Below are 16,850 nucleotides of genomic sequence, written 5' to 3' on the forward strand. Positions count from 1 at the left end.
CTCCATTTGGGGTCTTCCAGCTTGCATCAGCCCTTTCCCCGCCTGAATATTTAAAGTGGCTGTTGCTGCAGCAGCAGAAACCTGTTCCAACTTTTCAGCCAAATCTCTCATTGCTGCCGGGTCTGGTGATCAGAAGGCATACCACTCCGGGGAAACTATTCCTCTAATATTCACTTTTCATCAAAATTCCACTCAGTATTGGGTAAAAAGAGCTCTTTGCTGTGACTTTAAGCAGGATCTGCCCTGTACGTGACCATTCACTCCATGGTCACAACCAGGAGTCGGAGTTGGGAAATCATGTTGCAGCTGTATAAAACCTTGGTTAGGCCGCATTTGGAATATTGCGTGCTGTTCTGGTCACCACATTATCAGAAGGACTTTGAAGCTTTGGAGAGAGTGGAGAGAAGGTTCACCAGGATGTTGCCTGGTCTCGAGGGTGTTGGCTATGAGAAGAAGTTGAATAAACTCAGACCTTTCTCACTGGAAAGACGCAGGCTGAAGGGGGACCTGATAGAGGTCTAAAAAATTATGAGAGGCATAGACAGGGTGGATAGTCAGAGGCTCTTTCTCAGGGTGGAAATGTCAATTACAAGGGGGCAGAAGTTCAAGGTGAGAGGGAAAGTTTAAGGGAGATGTGCAGGGTAAGGTTTTCATGCAGATAGTGGTGGGTGCCTGGAATGTGCTGTCAGAGGATGTGGTGAAAGCAGGCACTTTGGCAACATTTAAGAGGCATCTGGATGGGTACATTTAAGGGTAGCACAAGTGAGTAGCACAAGTGGATAGCACTGTGGCTTCACAGTGCCAGGGTCCCAGGTTCGATTCCCTGCTGAGTCACTCTGTGAGGAATCTGCACGTTCTCCCCGTGTCTGCGTGGGTTTCCTCCGGGTGCTCTGATTTCCTCCCACAGTCCAAAGACGCGCAGGTTAGGTGGAACTATTTTGGTTTATTAACAATTCGACAGTTACAGGTTAGGTGGCTCTTAGTAACCAAAAAGGTTAGGAGATTTGGTGGGTTACGGGGATAGGATGAAAGTGAGGGCTTAAGTGGGTCATTGCAGACTCGATGGGCCGAATGGCCTCCTTCTGCATGGTATGTTCTATGTTCCACAGAGAACCGAGTAAGGACAGAAGGTTTTGTTTTTAGTTCGGGCATCATGATCGGCACAGGCTTGGCGGGCCGAAGGGCCTGTTCCTGTGCTGTATTTTGCTTTGTTTTTTGTTCTTCATACAAGAGCCCATGTGTTGGTGGGTAGCATATTAGCATGGATGGAGGATTGGCTAACTCCTAGAGGACAGGGAGTTCGGATAAGATAGCCATCTTTAGGATGGCAAACTAACTAGTATAGTGCCACAGGGATCAGTGTTGGGCCTCAGTTATTTACAATACAGTAATGATTTAGAACGGGGGGGGGGGGGCACGGAGAATGCATGCGCTATTGTCAAGGTTTTGAATGATCCAAAACAAGAACGTTGCAGCAAAGTTCAAAAGTTCTCAGTCCACCACCAGTCCTTTCCTTTTCGCAAAGTCTAGCACGTCCTCAGGCGACTCAAAATAAAAGTGCTGTTCCTCGTGCGTGACCCAGGGACAGGCCGATACAACAGTCCGAACTTCACCTTTTTCTTAAAAAGGATCAACCTAATCTGGTTGAAGCCCGCTCTTCTTCTGGCCACCTCCATACTCAGGTCTTGGTAAACCCGCAGGATATTGTTGTCCCACTTACAGCTCTATGTCGGCTTGGCCCACTGTAGAATGCGTTCCTTATCCTGTGGAATCTCACGATGATTGGCCAAGGGGGGTCTCCGATTTGGTGCTTCGTCGCGAGTGCTCTGTGAGCCCTGTCCACCTCCCAGGGCCGGGAGAATGCCCTATCCCCCAGCAGCTTCTCAAATATGTCTGCGATGTATGCCCCAGCGTCTGCTCCTTTGGACCCCTCCGGGAGCCCAACGATTCTCAAGTTCTGTTGGCGGGACCTATTCTCTAGTTCCTCCACCTTCTCCAGGAGCTCCTTCTGCTGGTCTCTCAGCATCCCTACCTCCAACTCCACCGGAGTTTGATGTTCCTCCTGCTCAGCCAGTGCCTTCTCTACCTTCTGGATCGCCCGATCTTGGGCGTCCAATCTAAGCTCCAGCCCCTCTTTTCGGGTCCAAGCAGTCCCATTTCTGCTCAGCAAAGCCTTCCTGAATAACTTGCATCAGCTGCTCCATTGACCGCTGGGTCCAGTCTTCCGCCATGCTATCTCCCCTGCAGCTTCAGCCCAAGCCTTCTCTGCCTTTCTGTTTCTGCCTTTATGAGCACTTCTAGTCCTTCTCTCCATGCACCGATGTGGGAATTCCATACACAATTGCCTCTGTCATCAGTTTTACAATTCAAGTCTGGTAGAAAATCGGGGGGAAAGGACCAAATGTCCGACCAGAGCAGGATCCACCAAATGTGCAACTTACTCCTTCATACCCGCCACCGGAAGTCCCATGTCTGCTCTGTTGTCGTAATCCTCAACTCCATTTTCCCGCCTTATCCCCACAACCCTTGATTCCCTTACTGATTATAAATTTGACTATTTCCACCTTGAACATTCTTAACAACCCAACCTCTGCATCGCTCTGTAGTAAGGGCAGCACGGTAGCATTGTGAATAGCACAATTGCTTCACAGCTCCAGGGTCCCAGGTTCGATTCCGGCTTGGGTCACTGTCTGTGCAGAGTCTGCACATCCTCCCCGTGTGTGCGTGGGTTTCCTCCCACAGTCCAAAGATGTGAAGGTTAGGTGGATTGGCCATGATAAATTGCCCCCAGTGTCCAAAATTGCCCTTAGTGTTGGGTGGGGTTATTGGGTTATGGGGATAGGGTGGAGGTGTTGACCTTGGGTAGGGTGCTCTTCCCAAGAGCCGGTGCAGACTTGATGGGCCGAATGGCCTCCTTCTGCACTGTAAATTCTACGATAATCTATGATAATGAATTCCACACATTCACTATCCTGAGAGAAGAAATTCCATCTCATCTTGGTCATAAATGGGCGACTCCTTACTCTGAGATAATGCCATCTAGTCCGAGATTCTCCCACAAGGGGAAATAACCTCAGCAGAAGACCATAAGACATAGGGAGCAGAATTAGCCCACTCGGCCCATCGAATCTGCTCTACCATTCAATCATGGCTGATATCTTTCTCATCCCCATTCTCCTGCCTTCTTCCCATAACCTCAGATCACCTTATTAATCAAGAACCCATCTATCTCTGTCTTAAAGACACTCAGTGATTTGACCTCCACAGCCTTCTGCGGCGAAGAGTTCCACCCTCTGGCTGAAGAATTTCCTACTTATCTCGAAAGGATCATCCCTTTAGTCTGAGATTGTGTCCTCTGCTTCTCGTTTCCCTACAAGCGCAAGCATCCGCTCCACGTCCATTCTATCCAGGCCTCGCAATAACCTGTAAGTTTCAATAAGATCCCCCCCTCATCCTTCTAAACTCCAAAGAGTACAGACACAGCGTCCTCAACCGTTCCTCATACGACAAGCTCTTCAAAGAACAAAGAGCAAAGAAAAGTACAGCACAGGAACAGGCCCTTCGGCCCTCCAAGCCTGCACCGACACAGGAAATCCACAGCGAGTAAAGATCTAGATTAATTTACAGTACAGTATCAGTAGCTCTCTACCGGCTTCCTCTCTGGTTGGTGCTTTTCTGGCCGACCTGTTATACATTGGTTAACTGGAGTTCCTCCGTCCTAGTAGGGGAGCTCATAATCCGTGAGGACCACAGGGAAGACAATCATTCCCACCCCACAGGTCCTGTGTGGGATATTACAGTAGAAACTTCTGGAGCAAGATTCTCCACCCCGCCGCACCAGTTTTCTGGTGTGGCGCGCCCCTGCCAGCAGCGGGATTCTCCGTCCCGCCAGCCGGCCAATGGGGTTTCCCATTGTGGGCAGCCCCATGCCGTCGGGAAATCCCCGGGCATGGGTGCGCTTCCGGCACAACGGAGAATCCCGACAGCAGAGAATCCAGCCCCTGGAGTCCATTTACAATGAAAGCATTTCCCTTAGTTGCCCAGGAAAATAGTGAATAATTTGTTTGACTGATTCTTTCCCCTCTCTCCACAGATTACCGTTTCAGTTATGCTAAATATCATGGGAATTCACACTTGGAATTTGGAGGTTTCCGTTTACTGGCCAGGAACAACATTCTTGTTCGATTTCAAACCTACAGCTCAGATGGGACACTGATCTACACACAACAGAGCTATGGAACAGCTGTATTTTTCATTAAACTCTATATTGAACAAGGCTTCTTGCAGGTACAGTACAAAGTGACTCACACAGTAATGCTTGACTAGGATCCTCCCCGTTGCTTTTTTTGGTTAATGAATTCCATTTGAGATCTACGCATACAGAAGTCGTTCCTGTATAGATTGCACAAAGTCCAGTGTCGAAAAGAAAGGCTTCAGATCTTGAAAGACCAACTAGACGGGTTTCTGATTGTATAGAGTAATTAAACAAGGCTTTGGAGTGCACGGAGTTTATCAATCTTGGTGGTTGTTGGGGCAGGGGTTGGGGAGGGACTTCAGGAATAATAAGGTGTTAAGGGGCAGGGCATTAGAATTGATTTTGTAACTATGGGTTAGTAACAGGGTAAACTAATTAAGATTAAGCTACCCCTTTCCTGATATACACAGTAGCACAATTGGATAGCACTGTGGCTTCACAGCGCCAGTCTCCCAGGTTCGATTCCCTGCTGAGTCACTGTCTGTGCGGAGTCTGCATGTTCTCCCCGTGTCTGCGTGGGTTTCCTCCGGGTGCTCCAGTTTTCTCCCACAGTCCAAAGGGAGTCCCTTTGTGCAGGTTAGGTAGATTGGCCATGCTAAATTGCCCTTAGTGTCCAAAAAGGTTAGGGGGGTTATTGGGTTGCGGGGATAGGGTGGAAGTGAGTGCTTAAGTGGGTCAGTGCAGACTCGATGGGCCGAATGGCCTCCTTCTGCACTGTATGTTCTATGTTCTATATGTGCTAAGGAAGATTGATCAAGAGCTTGGAAATTTTTGAAAATATATTCATTCATGAGGTGTGTGGCAAGGCCAACATTTGTTGTCCAGCCCTAATTACCGTTGAACTTAAGTATCTTGCCAGGCCGTATAAGAAGTCCATCACATTACTGTGGGTCTTGATCACATAAAGGCCAGACTGGGTCAGGATGACAGATTTCCTTCCCTGAAGGAGATTAGTGATCCAGATGGGTTCTTACAATAATTGATGATGGTTCTACAGTCACCATTACTGAGAATTGCTTTATATTCCAGATTTTATTAATTTAATTTAAGTTCCACCAGCTGTCACGGTAGGATTTAAATTCATCCCCCTACAGCATAGGACAGGTGGTGGCAGTGTGATAATGTAATTCGACCACTAATCCAAAGGCCCAGTCTATTTTTATGGGAAATTGGGTTCAAAGGCAATTAGGGATGGGCAACAAATGTTGACTTTGCCACTGACGCCCACATTCCATCAAAATCATTTTTCAAAAATTAACTTGACGTCTTTAACCTGATCATTAATAAGACAAGATGGGCCTCTTTGATGTACTAGTCCAGTTACATAATACTACATCATCGTCCCAACAATAATCAGCATTCCTATAGTGCTGTCAAGGTAATAAAGCATACAAGGCACTTCACAGCAGCAATTATTAAACAAAGTTTGAGACTGAACCATATAAGGATATATTAGGACAAGTAATCAAAAGTTCTCTGTAAAAGTCAGCGTTTAGAGACAGCAAGAGAGACAGAGAGAGATAGTGAGCAACAGGCCTCCATGTTAGGTGGTGAGTAATATTCGACTGCTGTTGACCTGGAGGAGATCTGACACTCCCCTTTCCATGTCACTGTTCCTCTCCCGCGGCTCCTCTCTCCGCCAGCCCCGTGGATGGAGCTCAGTCATTCTAAAGCCAATTATTTATTACCCAGCAGTTATCATGGGCTTCCACTAACCAGTAGGCAGTGAGCAGTGGAATGTTTAGAAGAATTCTGACAGGAATCTCCATTTGCCGATGCTGAAATCGCAAAACGCGATTGGCTGGATAATAGGTTCGGAAGCCAAAATTGCAGCGGGCGGTAATTTGACGGCAAATTGCGATTCTCCAACACCTCGACAGTGGTGTCAATGCGGTCTGGAACGCACATACAATGGACACCGTTTGCATATCATTAGCAGCCCTGACCCAGTTTTCTCCGGGACCTCCGGGATGCCCCACCACCTATGGGCCAAGTTCCTGACGGCACGGTTCACTTCTGCTTTTAACAATCGTGAAACAGGTGTGGTGACTGCTGAGAGAGAGAGAGAGAAAGAGAGAGAAAGAGAGAGAAAGAGAGAGAGAAAGAGAGAGAGAAAGAGAGAGAGAAAGAGAGAGAGAAAGAGAGAGAGAGAGAAAGAGAGAGAGAAAGAGAGAGAGAGAGGGCACGGAAAAAAAAAGTGTCCAACATTGCCATCGTTCGCTGACAGTTGTGTTGCTGGCCGGGGGGCTTCTGCCAGGGCCTGGGGGAGTAGTGGAGGTGGCCAGGTGGTGGGCTGTGGGGTCGGGGTGGACAGACAAGGAACACCATTAACGCAGCCGGCAAGGTGGCCATGCAGCTCCGCACGCCGCCAACATCCCACTGCGAACTTAGTGCCACGTGTCGTACAGGTGTCACCCCCAGGCCACACTCTCCTGGGTGCGCTCTGGCCCAACCGACCCATCAGCTGGATGGGCGGACTCCAGCACAACCAGTGCCATTTTGTTGGCTGGGATGAGTGTGTGGAGATTGTAATGTGTATCTGCGGCTGCAGCTTGCCAGCTTCCCAAGTGTCTATTCCGTACTGTTTTCCATTGAAATCGATTGTGTTCCATGTGGCACCGGAGCTAGCCCCTTAACAGTAGAGTAATCAGTCCAGTTGTGGCACCAGTTTTGCGGTCGTGAAAGTCCACGAACTCTGCATTGGCATCAACACTTAGTCTCAGAAACGGAGAATCCCGTCCACAATGTCTCAGAAAACTGAGTTGTTTTTTTACATCGTTCCCGATCGGACGGCCTCGCCGCAGCCGACTCCATGACGTGACAACTCTTGTCAGATCGGTGAAGCTCGGGATGCCTCACAAGATCTAACGGGATCTCGTGAATTGTCACCATCCGGATCTCATGCTCACTGGGCAAGATCTAGATTAACATATTTAAATTAGATTAATGGCTCATTTAAATATGTCTGTGCCAGATTATCCCAGTGCCCTGGAACTAACGCCCGTACCTGGGAGACCTCGCCTTGGTGCCGTTTAACACTAGTCCTTACACAGGTGGACCAGGCATAATGGCACCTGAGAGCGTCTCCTAGGCCTTTGGAGACTCCTGGGTGGTCAGGGTCAGGGCATAAAGGTTCTCAGAAAGGACCATGGCTCTCCCTCTGGCACCTTGGCACTACAGCCTGAAATGTTGGCACTGTGACCATGGCAATGCCCAGGTACCCAGGTGACACTCCCATGTGGTCATTGCCAAGATGCTTGGGTGGCACTGCCAGGATGGTCCGGCATCTGCTGGCCTCCCAAGGTATACTCCAGCCAAGCGCAATTCAATCCTGTTTCACACAGGCGTGGACCAGGAGGAATGGAATCGGGTGGTTTCACAGGCTATTAGAGGCCTCTGGGTGGTCAGGCTTCCTGACCCTCCCCTGGAATGTGGACAACTTGGCATTGTCAGGCTGGCAGCTTGGCACTGCCACCATAGGACTGTCAAGGTACCTGGATGGCACTGCCAATCTGGCAGGAGCTCCTCCAGGGTGACAGTGCCAGGGTGTCCTGGTGCTAGGTTGGCACAACCAGGGTTTGGGCCTGAGGGGGGGCTATGCCGATGAAAGGAGGTTGGAAGGGGAGTATGAAGGGTGCGGGAGGTGCAAGGTAGATATAAAGGAGCCACCGGGAAGGTTGTCTGGGTGAAGGGTGTTGGTCCTGGAAGAGGAGGCTCGAAAGGGGATGTGGGCAGGTCTGCAAAGAGGGCCTTAATGACCCCATAGCGAGGCGCCATCACTTGGGGATGCGTGGGGTAATGTTCATGTCTGTGGTGGGGGGGGGGGGGGGGGGGGGTACATAGAGATCAGGGCATCATTTCAAATTGGTGGTCCAATCTCAGAGGAGCCGGTCTCACCACAGAGTTCAGCACTCTCGTGATGAAAATAATTCTAAGTGTGGGCTAGCCCGGTGAGAAATTCCCCAGGGCTCAAAAACGTGGCTAAGTGTGGTTGGATAGCACTGGGGAACCTGCTGACAGAGCCAAGGAGAATCTCCCAGCCACTCCCACCACAAATGACACATTTCCATTACATCGCACCGAGTGTGGGCTAGGCCGGGGAGAAACTCTCCAAGGCCCAGAAAAATGACTTGCGTGTTGGCAAATACATTGTACATCTTTCATCTGGTAGGTAGTGACCCACTTAACGAGGATGAATGAAATTAAAATTGCTTATTGTCACGAGTATGCTTCAATGAAGTTACTGTGAAAAGCCCCTAGTCACCACATTCCAGCTCCTGTTCAGGAAGGTTGTTACAGGAATTGAACCATGCTGCTGGCCTGCCTTGTTTTGTTACTGGTTATAACAAACAATATTCAGTTGGGATAACATTTTACTGTTTTGTTTTTGCAATCACATAAAAATAGCTGTGATAAAACTAACACAGGTTCTCAGTTTAATTTTGTTTGTACAGAAAGTACCTGCACTCCCCGAAGATACCACTTAGTTAATCCTTCTATAGTGGAGAGTTTCTAATGGTTGTGAGCTGACGTTTTTGAAAGGGTTGACCTGGAAGTATCAGGCTTTTAATGAGTCCATCAAGAGAAAGACTAAGTGAAATACATCAGTTTTCTTTACACCAGAGACTTTTATTCAGTTCTAAGATCCACATGGTTTCTGAAAAGTCCGCTGATCAACAACCTCACTCCAGTATTTCAAAACACTCTCTGAAAATTGCAGTTCGGTGCTACTTTTCACCCGTGACATATTTGACTTTTGTCAACTTCATAATCTGTTCACAACTTTGTCATCACCAAACAATTTCCCAACTCCCCTAATTATTGTAACCCCACTGTCCAATTTAATATTTTTCACTGCCAAACTAGAGGAACTGAGGTACAATTCCTGATCTTGGTCAGGTGGATGGCAATGGCGGCATCATCACCGCCCTGAATGGCCAGCAGGGAGAAATGGTCCACATCCGATTGCTGTAATGTTTCAAGGGTCTTATCTCAGACTACTTTTTCACAGAAAGGCTTTAGAATGGGGAGTGGGAAGTGTGACTGTTAAATGTTAAACTTGCCGTGGCTCATAGTTCAGTGATACCTTGATTTAAATATTTTCATCCATATTTTCAAATCCCTTTGTAACCTCCTTCCTACAACCCTCACACACATTCCCAGTTTCCTGTGCTCCACTGGTAACAGCCAAGGCTTCAGCTCCGCGGGCCTAAACTCTGAAATCCCGTCCTTCACCACCAAGTCTCTCTCTTTCATTCCTCCTCTGTGGTTTATGGCCAGGGGTGTGGCTTATCGAGCTTCATGTCCAATTAGGCTCCTGCGAAATTTTACTACGTTACGTTTGCTGTACTAATCCAAGTTATTAGCTTAGTAAAACAAATTGTTTCACACAAGTTTAAAAAAACAGAGATAAAATGCTTCCCCTTCGCCCTCAAAGGATAAGCAGTAAGTACTCTTTGTAGTGATCTCTATGTGCATGTACAGAAGGTGTTAATGTGTAATCAGTAGCACCACATGATCACTAGAGGGCCGGACCAACCGGGGTATAAAAGCAACCGCATTGAGCCTCTCTCTCTCTCTTTCAGGTGTACTGTGACCAGGACAGGCGTATAAGATTAGCTCAGATGGTTAGTGCAGTTAAGCATAGTTACTGTAATGTGGAGATGCCGGCGTTGGACTGGGGTGAGCACAGTAAGAAGTCTTACAACACCAGGTTAAAGTCCAACAGGCTTGTTTCAAACACTAGCGTACGGAGCACTGCTCCTTCCTCAGGTGAATGAAGAGGTATGTTCCATAAACATATATATAGACAAATTCAAAGATGCCAGACAATGCTTAGAATGCGAGCATTTGCAGGTAATTAAATCTTTACAGATCCAGAGATAGGGGTAACTCCAGGTTAAAGAGGTGTGAATTGTCTCAAACCAGGACAGTTGGTAGGATTTTGCAAGCCCAGGCCAGATGGTGGGGGATGAATGTAATGCAACATGAATCCCAGGTCCTCGTGAGGAAGGGGCAGTGCTCCGAAAGCTAATGTTTGAAACAAACATGTTGGACTTTAACCTGGTGTTGTAAGACTTCTTATTATAGTTACTGTAGTTAGATCTTTTTGACCTTATCACTAGTATCAATGTTAAAGTAAAGAACTCACGCAATTATTGTCATAGTTACTCAATAAACCTTTTGTTATTACTAAACGAGTTTGGGTTTTCTACATCGAGATTCAGAAAACCTCATCAGCAACCAAGGTTTGAATAACACACAGTCAGTAGTATATCAAAGCACACAAAGAAGTGTAATAAAAGATGATACAGGAGTGTAATCAAAGATGGTACCAGGACTGCTGGCTTTAAAAGAACTAGTTAGATTAGGTTAGACAAAAAGAAAGAAAACAAATTAATTGCGCGACTGTGGAAGACGTCGCAGCAGATGGATCCTCGATGACTAAACGATTCAATGGACAACGTTCAAGGCTCATGGCAGCTGAAAACTAATGGTAACTTAAGTAATAACTGGAGAATGTTTATACAACAATTCCAAATATATATAGTGGCTAATGATTTAAACATGGCTTCTGAAGAAAGAAAAATAGCACTGCTAATAGCAAAAGCAGGACATGAAGCTATAGAAATTTATAACTCCTTTAATTTCTTGGAAGGTGAAGACAAAACTAAATTTAAAGTGATTATCGCAAAATTTGAAGATCACTGTAAAAGGCAGTCTGGTGAGCTCCTGGAAAGATTGAACTTTCGTCATAGGTGCCAGAGATACGGAGAGCCCATCACTGATTTTATTACAGACCTCAAGTTAATAGCACAAAACTGTAATTTTGCTGATTTCAGAGACTCAATGGTAATGGATCAATTAATTTATGGACTATCGCAAAAAAAGTATCTAACTCTAGAAATTGCGATTAAACAATGCACAGTGCATAAACAGAAAAATAATCAGTATCGAGAAAACAAAATCCGAAAAAATGGCGCGAATACTCACCACGAGTATGTTCTGGTGGCAGCCAACTTGCGTGTATGCAGTCTGACCAGTCCGCACATGCGCACTTCCCTAAAGACGCAAACCGGTAAAACAGCGGTCTGCGCATGCGCGAGAAGCCGGGCATGCACAGTTGCAAAAAAAGTGCACAGTAAAGGAAAATCGCATTGCACATGCGCAATTGATTCCTATGCTTGACATCACAAGCGTCATGACGTCAGAAGACTCAGACCACAACCACTTAAAGCAACACTGCCCGAAAATTTAAAATAATACTTTTAAAGCTACAAAACCCAACTTATTTACCTCGAAAAACAGAACATTGCCTGAGCTTCTACCAGCAGTTGAAAATAACCTCTACAGTGCCCTGGAACAAGCAGTTTGCACCACCCAAAGTGAAGAGCACAATGACAAACAAAGACACGATTTGTACATTGAAGAATACAACTCAGACACAAGGCTGAGTTATTCGGATATGATGATCATAGCATCAGCAACACGGTTGGAAATCTCAATACAACTGTACGCATGGTAGATGAATCCAATACCGTGATGCAATGGCAGATTGTTGAAACATTGGATGACAGGAACCTGTCAATGAGCCAAGAAGAAACCGACACCACAGAGAGCACAGACCAATGCCAAACAGAGTGCTGAAAGACTCCACAGAGAGAGCAATGGAAGCCTCCTCCGAGAGATTGTTGACAGACTCCAGAATGGAAGCAATTAAAGACTCCAGAGCGACAATTATGCATGAAGACTATGAAGGTCTATCCACCTTATTTGATCAACCAGAAGCAGACTATAAAAGTCTACCCACTGTATGTTAGAATAGTGACAATGTGCTCACAATCGACATACAAGATGTGCAAGATCACAGCAAGACTGACAGATCTCAGCTCGTATGTACAGATGCACTCAACAATCAAAGTCAAACTACTAAATAAAAGCAAATTACTGCGGATGCTGGAATCTGAAACGAAAGGGAAAATGCTGGAAAATCTCAGCAAGTAAACCTACTCAAAAGTAAAACTACTCATGAGTCCAGTGAGACCACGTCAATTAAAACCTCATCTACGCTAAAATACCCACAAGAAAATGAAATCTTGAAGATTTTGACTCCAGAAGATAAGCACAAAGAAACCAAAGATAATTCAAATGAACCTGAAATGACTCCAGAGGAGCACCAAGAGATCAAAGATGAAGCAAATCAACCAGAAATGACTCCAGAAGAGGAGCACCAAGAGATCAAGAGGAATTAAATCAACCTCAAATGACTGATGTCACCAGGATCAATGCAACATCAGATCCTTCTCACAATCCTCAAGAAGAAACGCTCAATGAACCATCAGATACCACAAAGGACACTGATACCAATAACTTTGAGAATGACTCAAATTATCCACACGGAACAGTCATTGAACAAGAACAACAAAAACTACAACACGAAGCACAACAAAACCAACAACAAGAAGCACGACAAAAACAAGAACACAAAAACAACAAAGACAGAAATGACAGAAACAACAATGAAACAACAACCTGTACAACATGGTACAACTCTGCACATGAAGGATAATGTAACAGCACTGTCCAAAACAATGGCAAAAATAAAAACATGACATGGCATGACAACAAATCTCACAAATTCATATTTGCTCCACAACAAACAAGCAAACCAGCTTTCAAGGCAGATGACATACAGAATCAATACCACAAGCACAGGGAAGAGTCCAGGTCAAACAAGGCAGATGACATACAGAATCAATACTGAAAGCACAGGAAAAAGTCCAGGCCAGATAACAAAGATGTAACATAGCTTCACTACCACAGACGTAGAAAAAATGTCAAAATCAGACAACGAAGTGATTCCACCGCTGGAACACCTCATGATGACTTGTTGAGACTGAACCACAAGCAAATGGGGAAAAAAACCTAAGCGACTAAATGTATTAACATTTGACTGATTAACTCATTGATTTCATTTGCAAACTGCATCCATTATGTTTGTTCATTTTTCTTTCCAGAAAGTATGTAACACATGAAAAAAAGGGGGAATGTAGTGATCTCTATGTGTATGTATAGAAGGGGCTAATGTGTAATCAGTAGCACCAGACGATCACTAGAGGGCCGGACCAACAGGGATATATAATCAACCGCATTGTGCCGCTCTCTCTCTCTTTCAGGTATACTGTGACCAGGGCAGAAGTATAAGATTAGCTCAGATGGTTAGTGTAGTTAAGCATAGTTACTGTAGTTAGATCTTGTTAACCTTATCACTAGTATCACTATTAAAGGACTCACGCAATTATTGTTATAGTTACTCAATAAACCCTTTGTTATTACTGGACAAGTTTGAGTCTTCTACATCGAGATTCAGAAAACCTCATCAGCAACCAAGTTTTGAGTAACACACATTGCACTCCGTAGTATATCTAAGCACACAAAGAAGTGCAATAAAAAATTATACAGGAATGTAATAAAAGACCCTTTACATGTCCTTATATGATGAGGTAAAATACACCTCGTTCCTTCGGGAAGTTTCTGATCCTCAGAACAGATCAGAGATTGTATAGTTCGCCTTCTCACATTACGGGGAGGATATGGTTGCTCTTGAGAAAGTAGAGTACCCACAACTCATTTAAAAAGTACCTGGATCTGCACCAGGTACTGGATTCTGCAAGGCTACGGACCAGGTGCAGGAAGGATTAGAATGGGGGGGGGGGGGGGGCTAGTTTTTTTCTTTTTTTTAATTTCTCAGCCAGCGCAGACTTGATGGGCTGAATGGCCTCATATTCTGTAACTTTCCTATAGTTCTGTGTACCAAAAGAATAGAAGAGCATGCTAACAGGGGGACATGCAATAGAGTGAGAGGATGTGCATGTGGAGCTGGTATGACGCAGAAAGGGCCAAAGAGCCTGTTTCTGTGAATTCTATTCAATTCTGAGTAGCACAAGAATGATGTACAATGTATTACTGCCTTGGAACTTGTATGCACTGCTGGGTACATACTGTGTCTGGCCGGTCCCAAATGTGTGTTATACATATTAAAATGTTCTATTCATAATTAATAATTGTCATTTCTTCCCAACTTTCTTCATCCTTGGGCTTTGCCAATTTAAAGTAGAAATTTATTCTTCAACAGTTCCAGTTTTTCTGCGAGTCTTCTGAAGAAGCAAATCATATTAATACGACAGTAAGGGTGGATGATGGGAGAACGTATGTTACTCAAATCAGGTAAGGAGCTCCTCGTTTCTAATTACCACAGAAAACACAAAAGAAAATCATGCAAAGATCCCTTGCTTTTGGAGCTCAGGAACAAGTCTCTTCTTTGGTTCTTTCCCTTTTTTTGATTTCTCCGAGGGATGGGGGTTCAGATCCAGAACAATAGCAGTTTGCTTGGAAAACTCCCAGTGTAGACCAAAGCCTCAGTCACTGTGGAAGGAACAGTGTGTGCTAAGTTGCCTTACAGACCAAGGAATGTGGTATTGGTGCATTCCCAAAGGGGTCGCTTAAACATGGAGAGAAAGTGGCAGAGTGGTAATGTCACTGGATGAGTAATTCCAAAGCCTAGGTTAATGCTCCGAGGACATGGTTTTGAATCGCACCATGGCAGCTGGTAGAATTTAAATTCAAGTTCTAAATCTGGAATTAAAAGCTAGTCATAAAACTAATATCTGTTGCTGTAAAAACCCACTAAAGAAATCTGCTGTCCTTACCTGATCTGGCCAACACGTAACTCCAGACCCACACAATGTGGACAACTCTTGCTGCCCTCGGAAATGACCAAGCAAACTGTATAGTTCAAGGGTGATTCGGGATCAGCAACAAATGCCGGCATTTACCGGAGATGCCCACATCCATGAAAGAATAAGTAAGAAATAAGTTTTGCTCAGGAGCGTAGCCCTCTCTCTGATTGCTGTTTGTAACTGTGTGCGTGGACAGAGACTTTCGTCAATAGGCTGCAATAACCGGCTCACAGAACAGCCTGGCATGACTGTTGCACGTTTTACTATGGGCGTAAAACGCGTTTATTGGAGTGTATTAACACGCCTCCGAGTTCGACGTGTGCTTAACACTGCTAGGCTCTGTTCTATGTAATTATTTAAGCTCTGGAGTCGCCAGCTGCCGTATAGGCAACGTCACAAGTATTCCAAGGTCAAATTCAAAGTAATAAAGACGATACACCGATTAGTCAAGTTCAAACGATCAATATTTATTATACAGTTAATAATAAATACTCATGCACACACACTGAGAGACTAAGCTACAACTAAACATAAGCAAACAGAATACTTATCTAACAGGAACAGGCAAGGTCAGAGAACGAGGCCTTCGTCCTGGTTTTGTCTGCAGCCTTCAGCAAGCGTTCTGGCACTTGGGAGTCTAGCGGGCTTGGATCGCGTAGCGAGCGTTGAACTTACGGTTTCGGCGGCTGGTGCTCAACGGCTGGAGTCAGGATACCAGGTGTCAGTCGGGGCCGGAGCACAGGTTTAACAGACCGGACAACACGAGGTCCCTATCTTTTATAGGGGTTCCGTTGTCCTTCCCTCTTCTCGGGCGGGCTCTACCTATTGGATCAATTTCTTATCGATACTGGATTAATTCCCCAATGCGAGGGGGTCTCCGTGATGGAGGGGGCGTTTCTTATGTCCTTTTGTTCGGAGGTTTCTGGTGCCTCGATGTCTGGGTCTTGATTGGAATGTGTCCATTCAGAACCAAATGTATCTATTGTGTGGGTGTTCAAGTCTGATGGCCTCATTAGTATGCAAAGCGTTTTGCCATTTGCACCTAGCTAAGGTCTCTTCACCTGAGCCCAAACTGGTTTCTGCTGCTGCAGAATGCAAACTGCTCTTTGCAGACTGCTGTTCTGGCTGAACTGTCTGTTTCCCAGCAGCCTTCCATTTTAGTTTGGCTCAGTGTCCATTTTGCGTGGCCAGCATGGCTACATTCCCTCCTTGTGATCCTCACAATCATACTATTGTGAAGGATCACCTATGTACTTTGCCTCCTTGTGTTCTGACCTCTTGCCGGTTCCTGTTCTACTCTGTTCTAAACTATGGGAAGAAGAGAAAAAAAATTTAACTAACATTTCTACTTGGCCCTATGTCAAAGGGACATGCATTACTACAATTGGGAACCTCTACCTATCACTATTAACCTTAACCTTAACTTAAACATGTAATCACTCTAAAATCTTAACCATTCACACCACAACATCACACTTCCCAACTCGGCAGTCGAGTATGGAACAATATAATACATGGCTGAATTTTATTTACAGAGTGTTGTAATCAGTGAGGGGTTGAGGGGTTTGGTGGAATCCGAAGATGGGGGATTGCACTCTATAGATGGGTGAGGTGCTGGAACGAGAGGCTCTCCTCTTCCATTTCCTCAACCTGAGGGTCTGCACTAGGATAGTGAGGATCGCAATCACCAACAGTGATTCGATTATGTAGGACATGGAGTACCACGTCATGAATTTAGTACACCAGGTCTGAACCTCGCTGATCAGAGCTGAGCACTGGGGGTTTGTTGTACTAACATTTACGGTGGGGGTTGTGGGGGAAACGTGTCTTGTTTCCACACATATACATATGACATT

At 45.4% G+C, this 16,850-nt stretch overlaps 1 protein-coding gene across 18 annotated transcripts in view; it reads left to right on the forward strand.

Moving 5' to 3' along the window:
• Positions 1-16,850, forward strand: part of eys (eyes shut homolog) — a 3,376,609-nt gene that overhangs the window by 2,734,204 nt on the left and 625,555 nt on the right. For all 18 annotated transcript variants that reach the window (XM_038800705.1, XM_038800706.1, XM_038800712.1 and 15 more), the window contains 2 exons: positions 4,094-4,287; positions 14,391-14,482. In XM_038800705.1, the coding sequence (XP_038656633.1) occupies positions 4,094-4,287; positions 14,391-14,482 (286 nt within the window). The remainder of the gene's footprint in view (positions 1-4,093; positions 4,288-14,390; positions 14,483-16,850) is intronic.

The sequence above is a fragment of the Scyliorhinus canicula genome, chromosome 6 (assembly GCF_902713615.1).
Source record: "Scyliorhinus canicula chromosome 6, sScyCan1.1, whole genome shotgun sequence".
Taxonomy (NCBI): domain Eukaryota; kingdom Metazoa; phylum Chordata; class Chondrichthyes; order Carcharhiniformes; family Scyliorhinidae; genus Scyliorhinus; species Scyliorhinus canicula.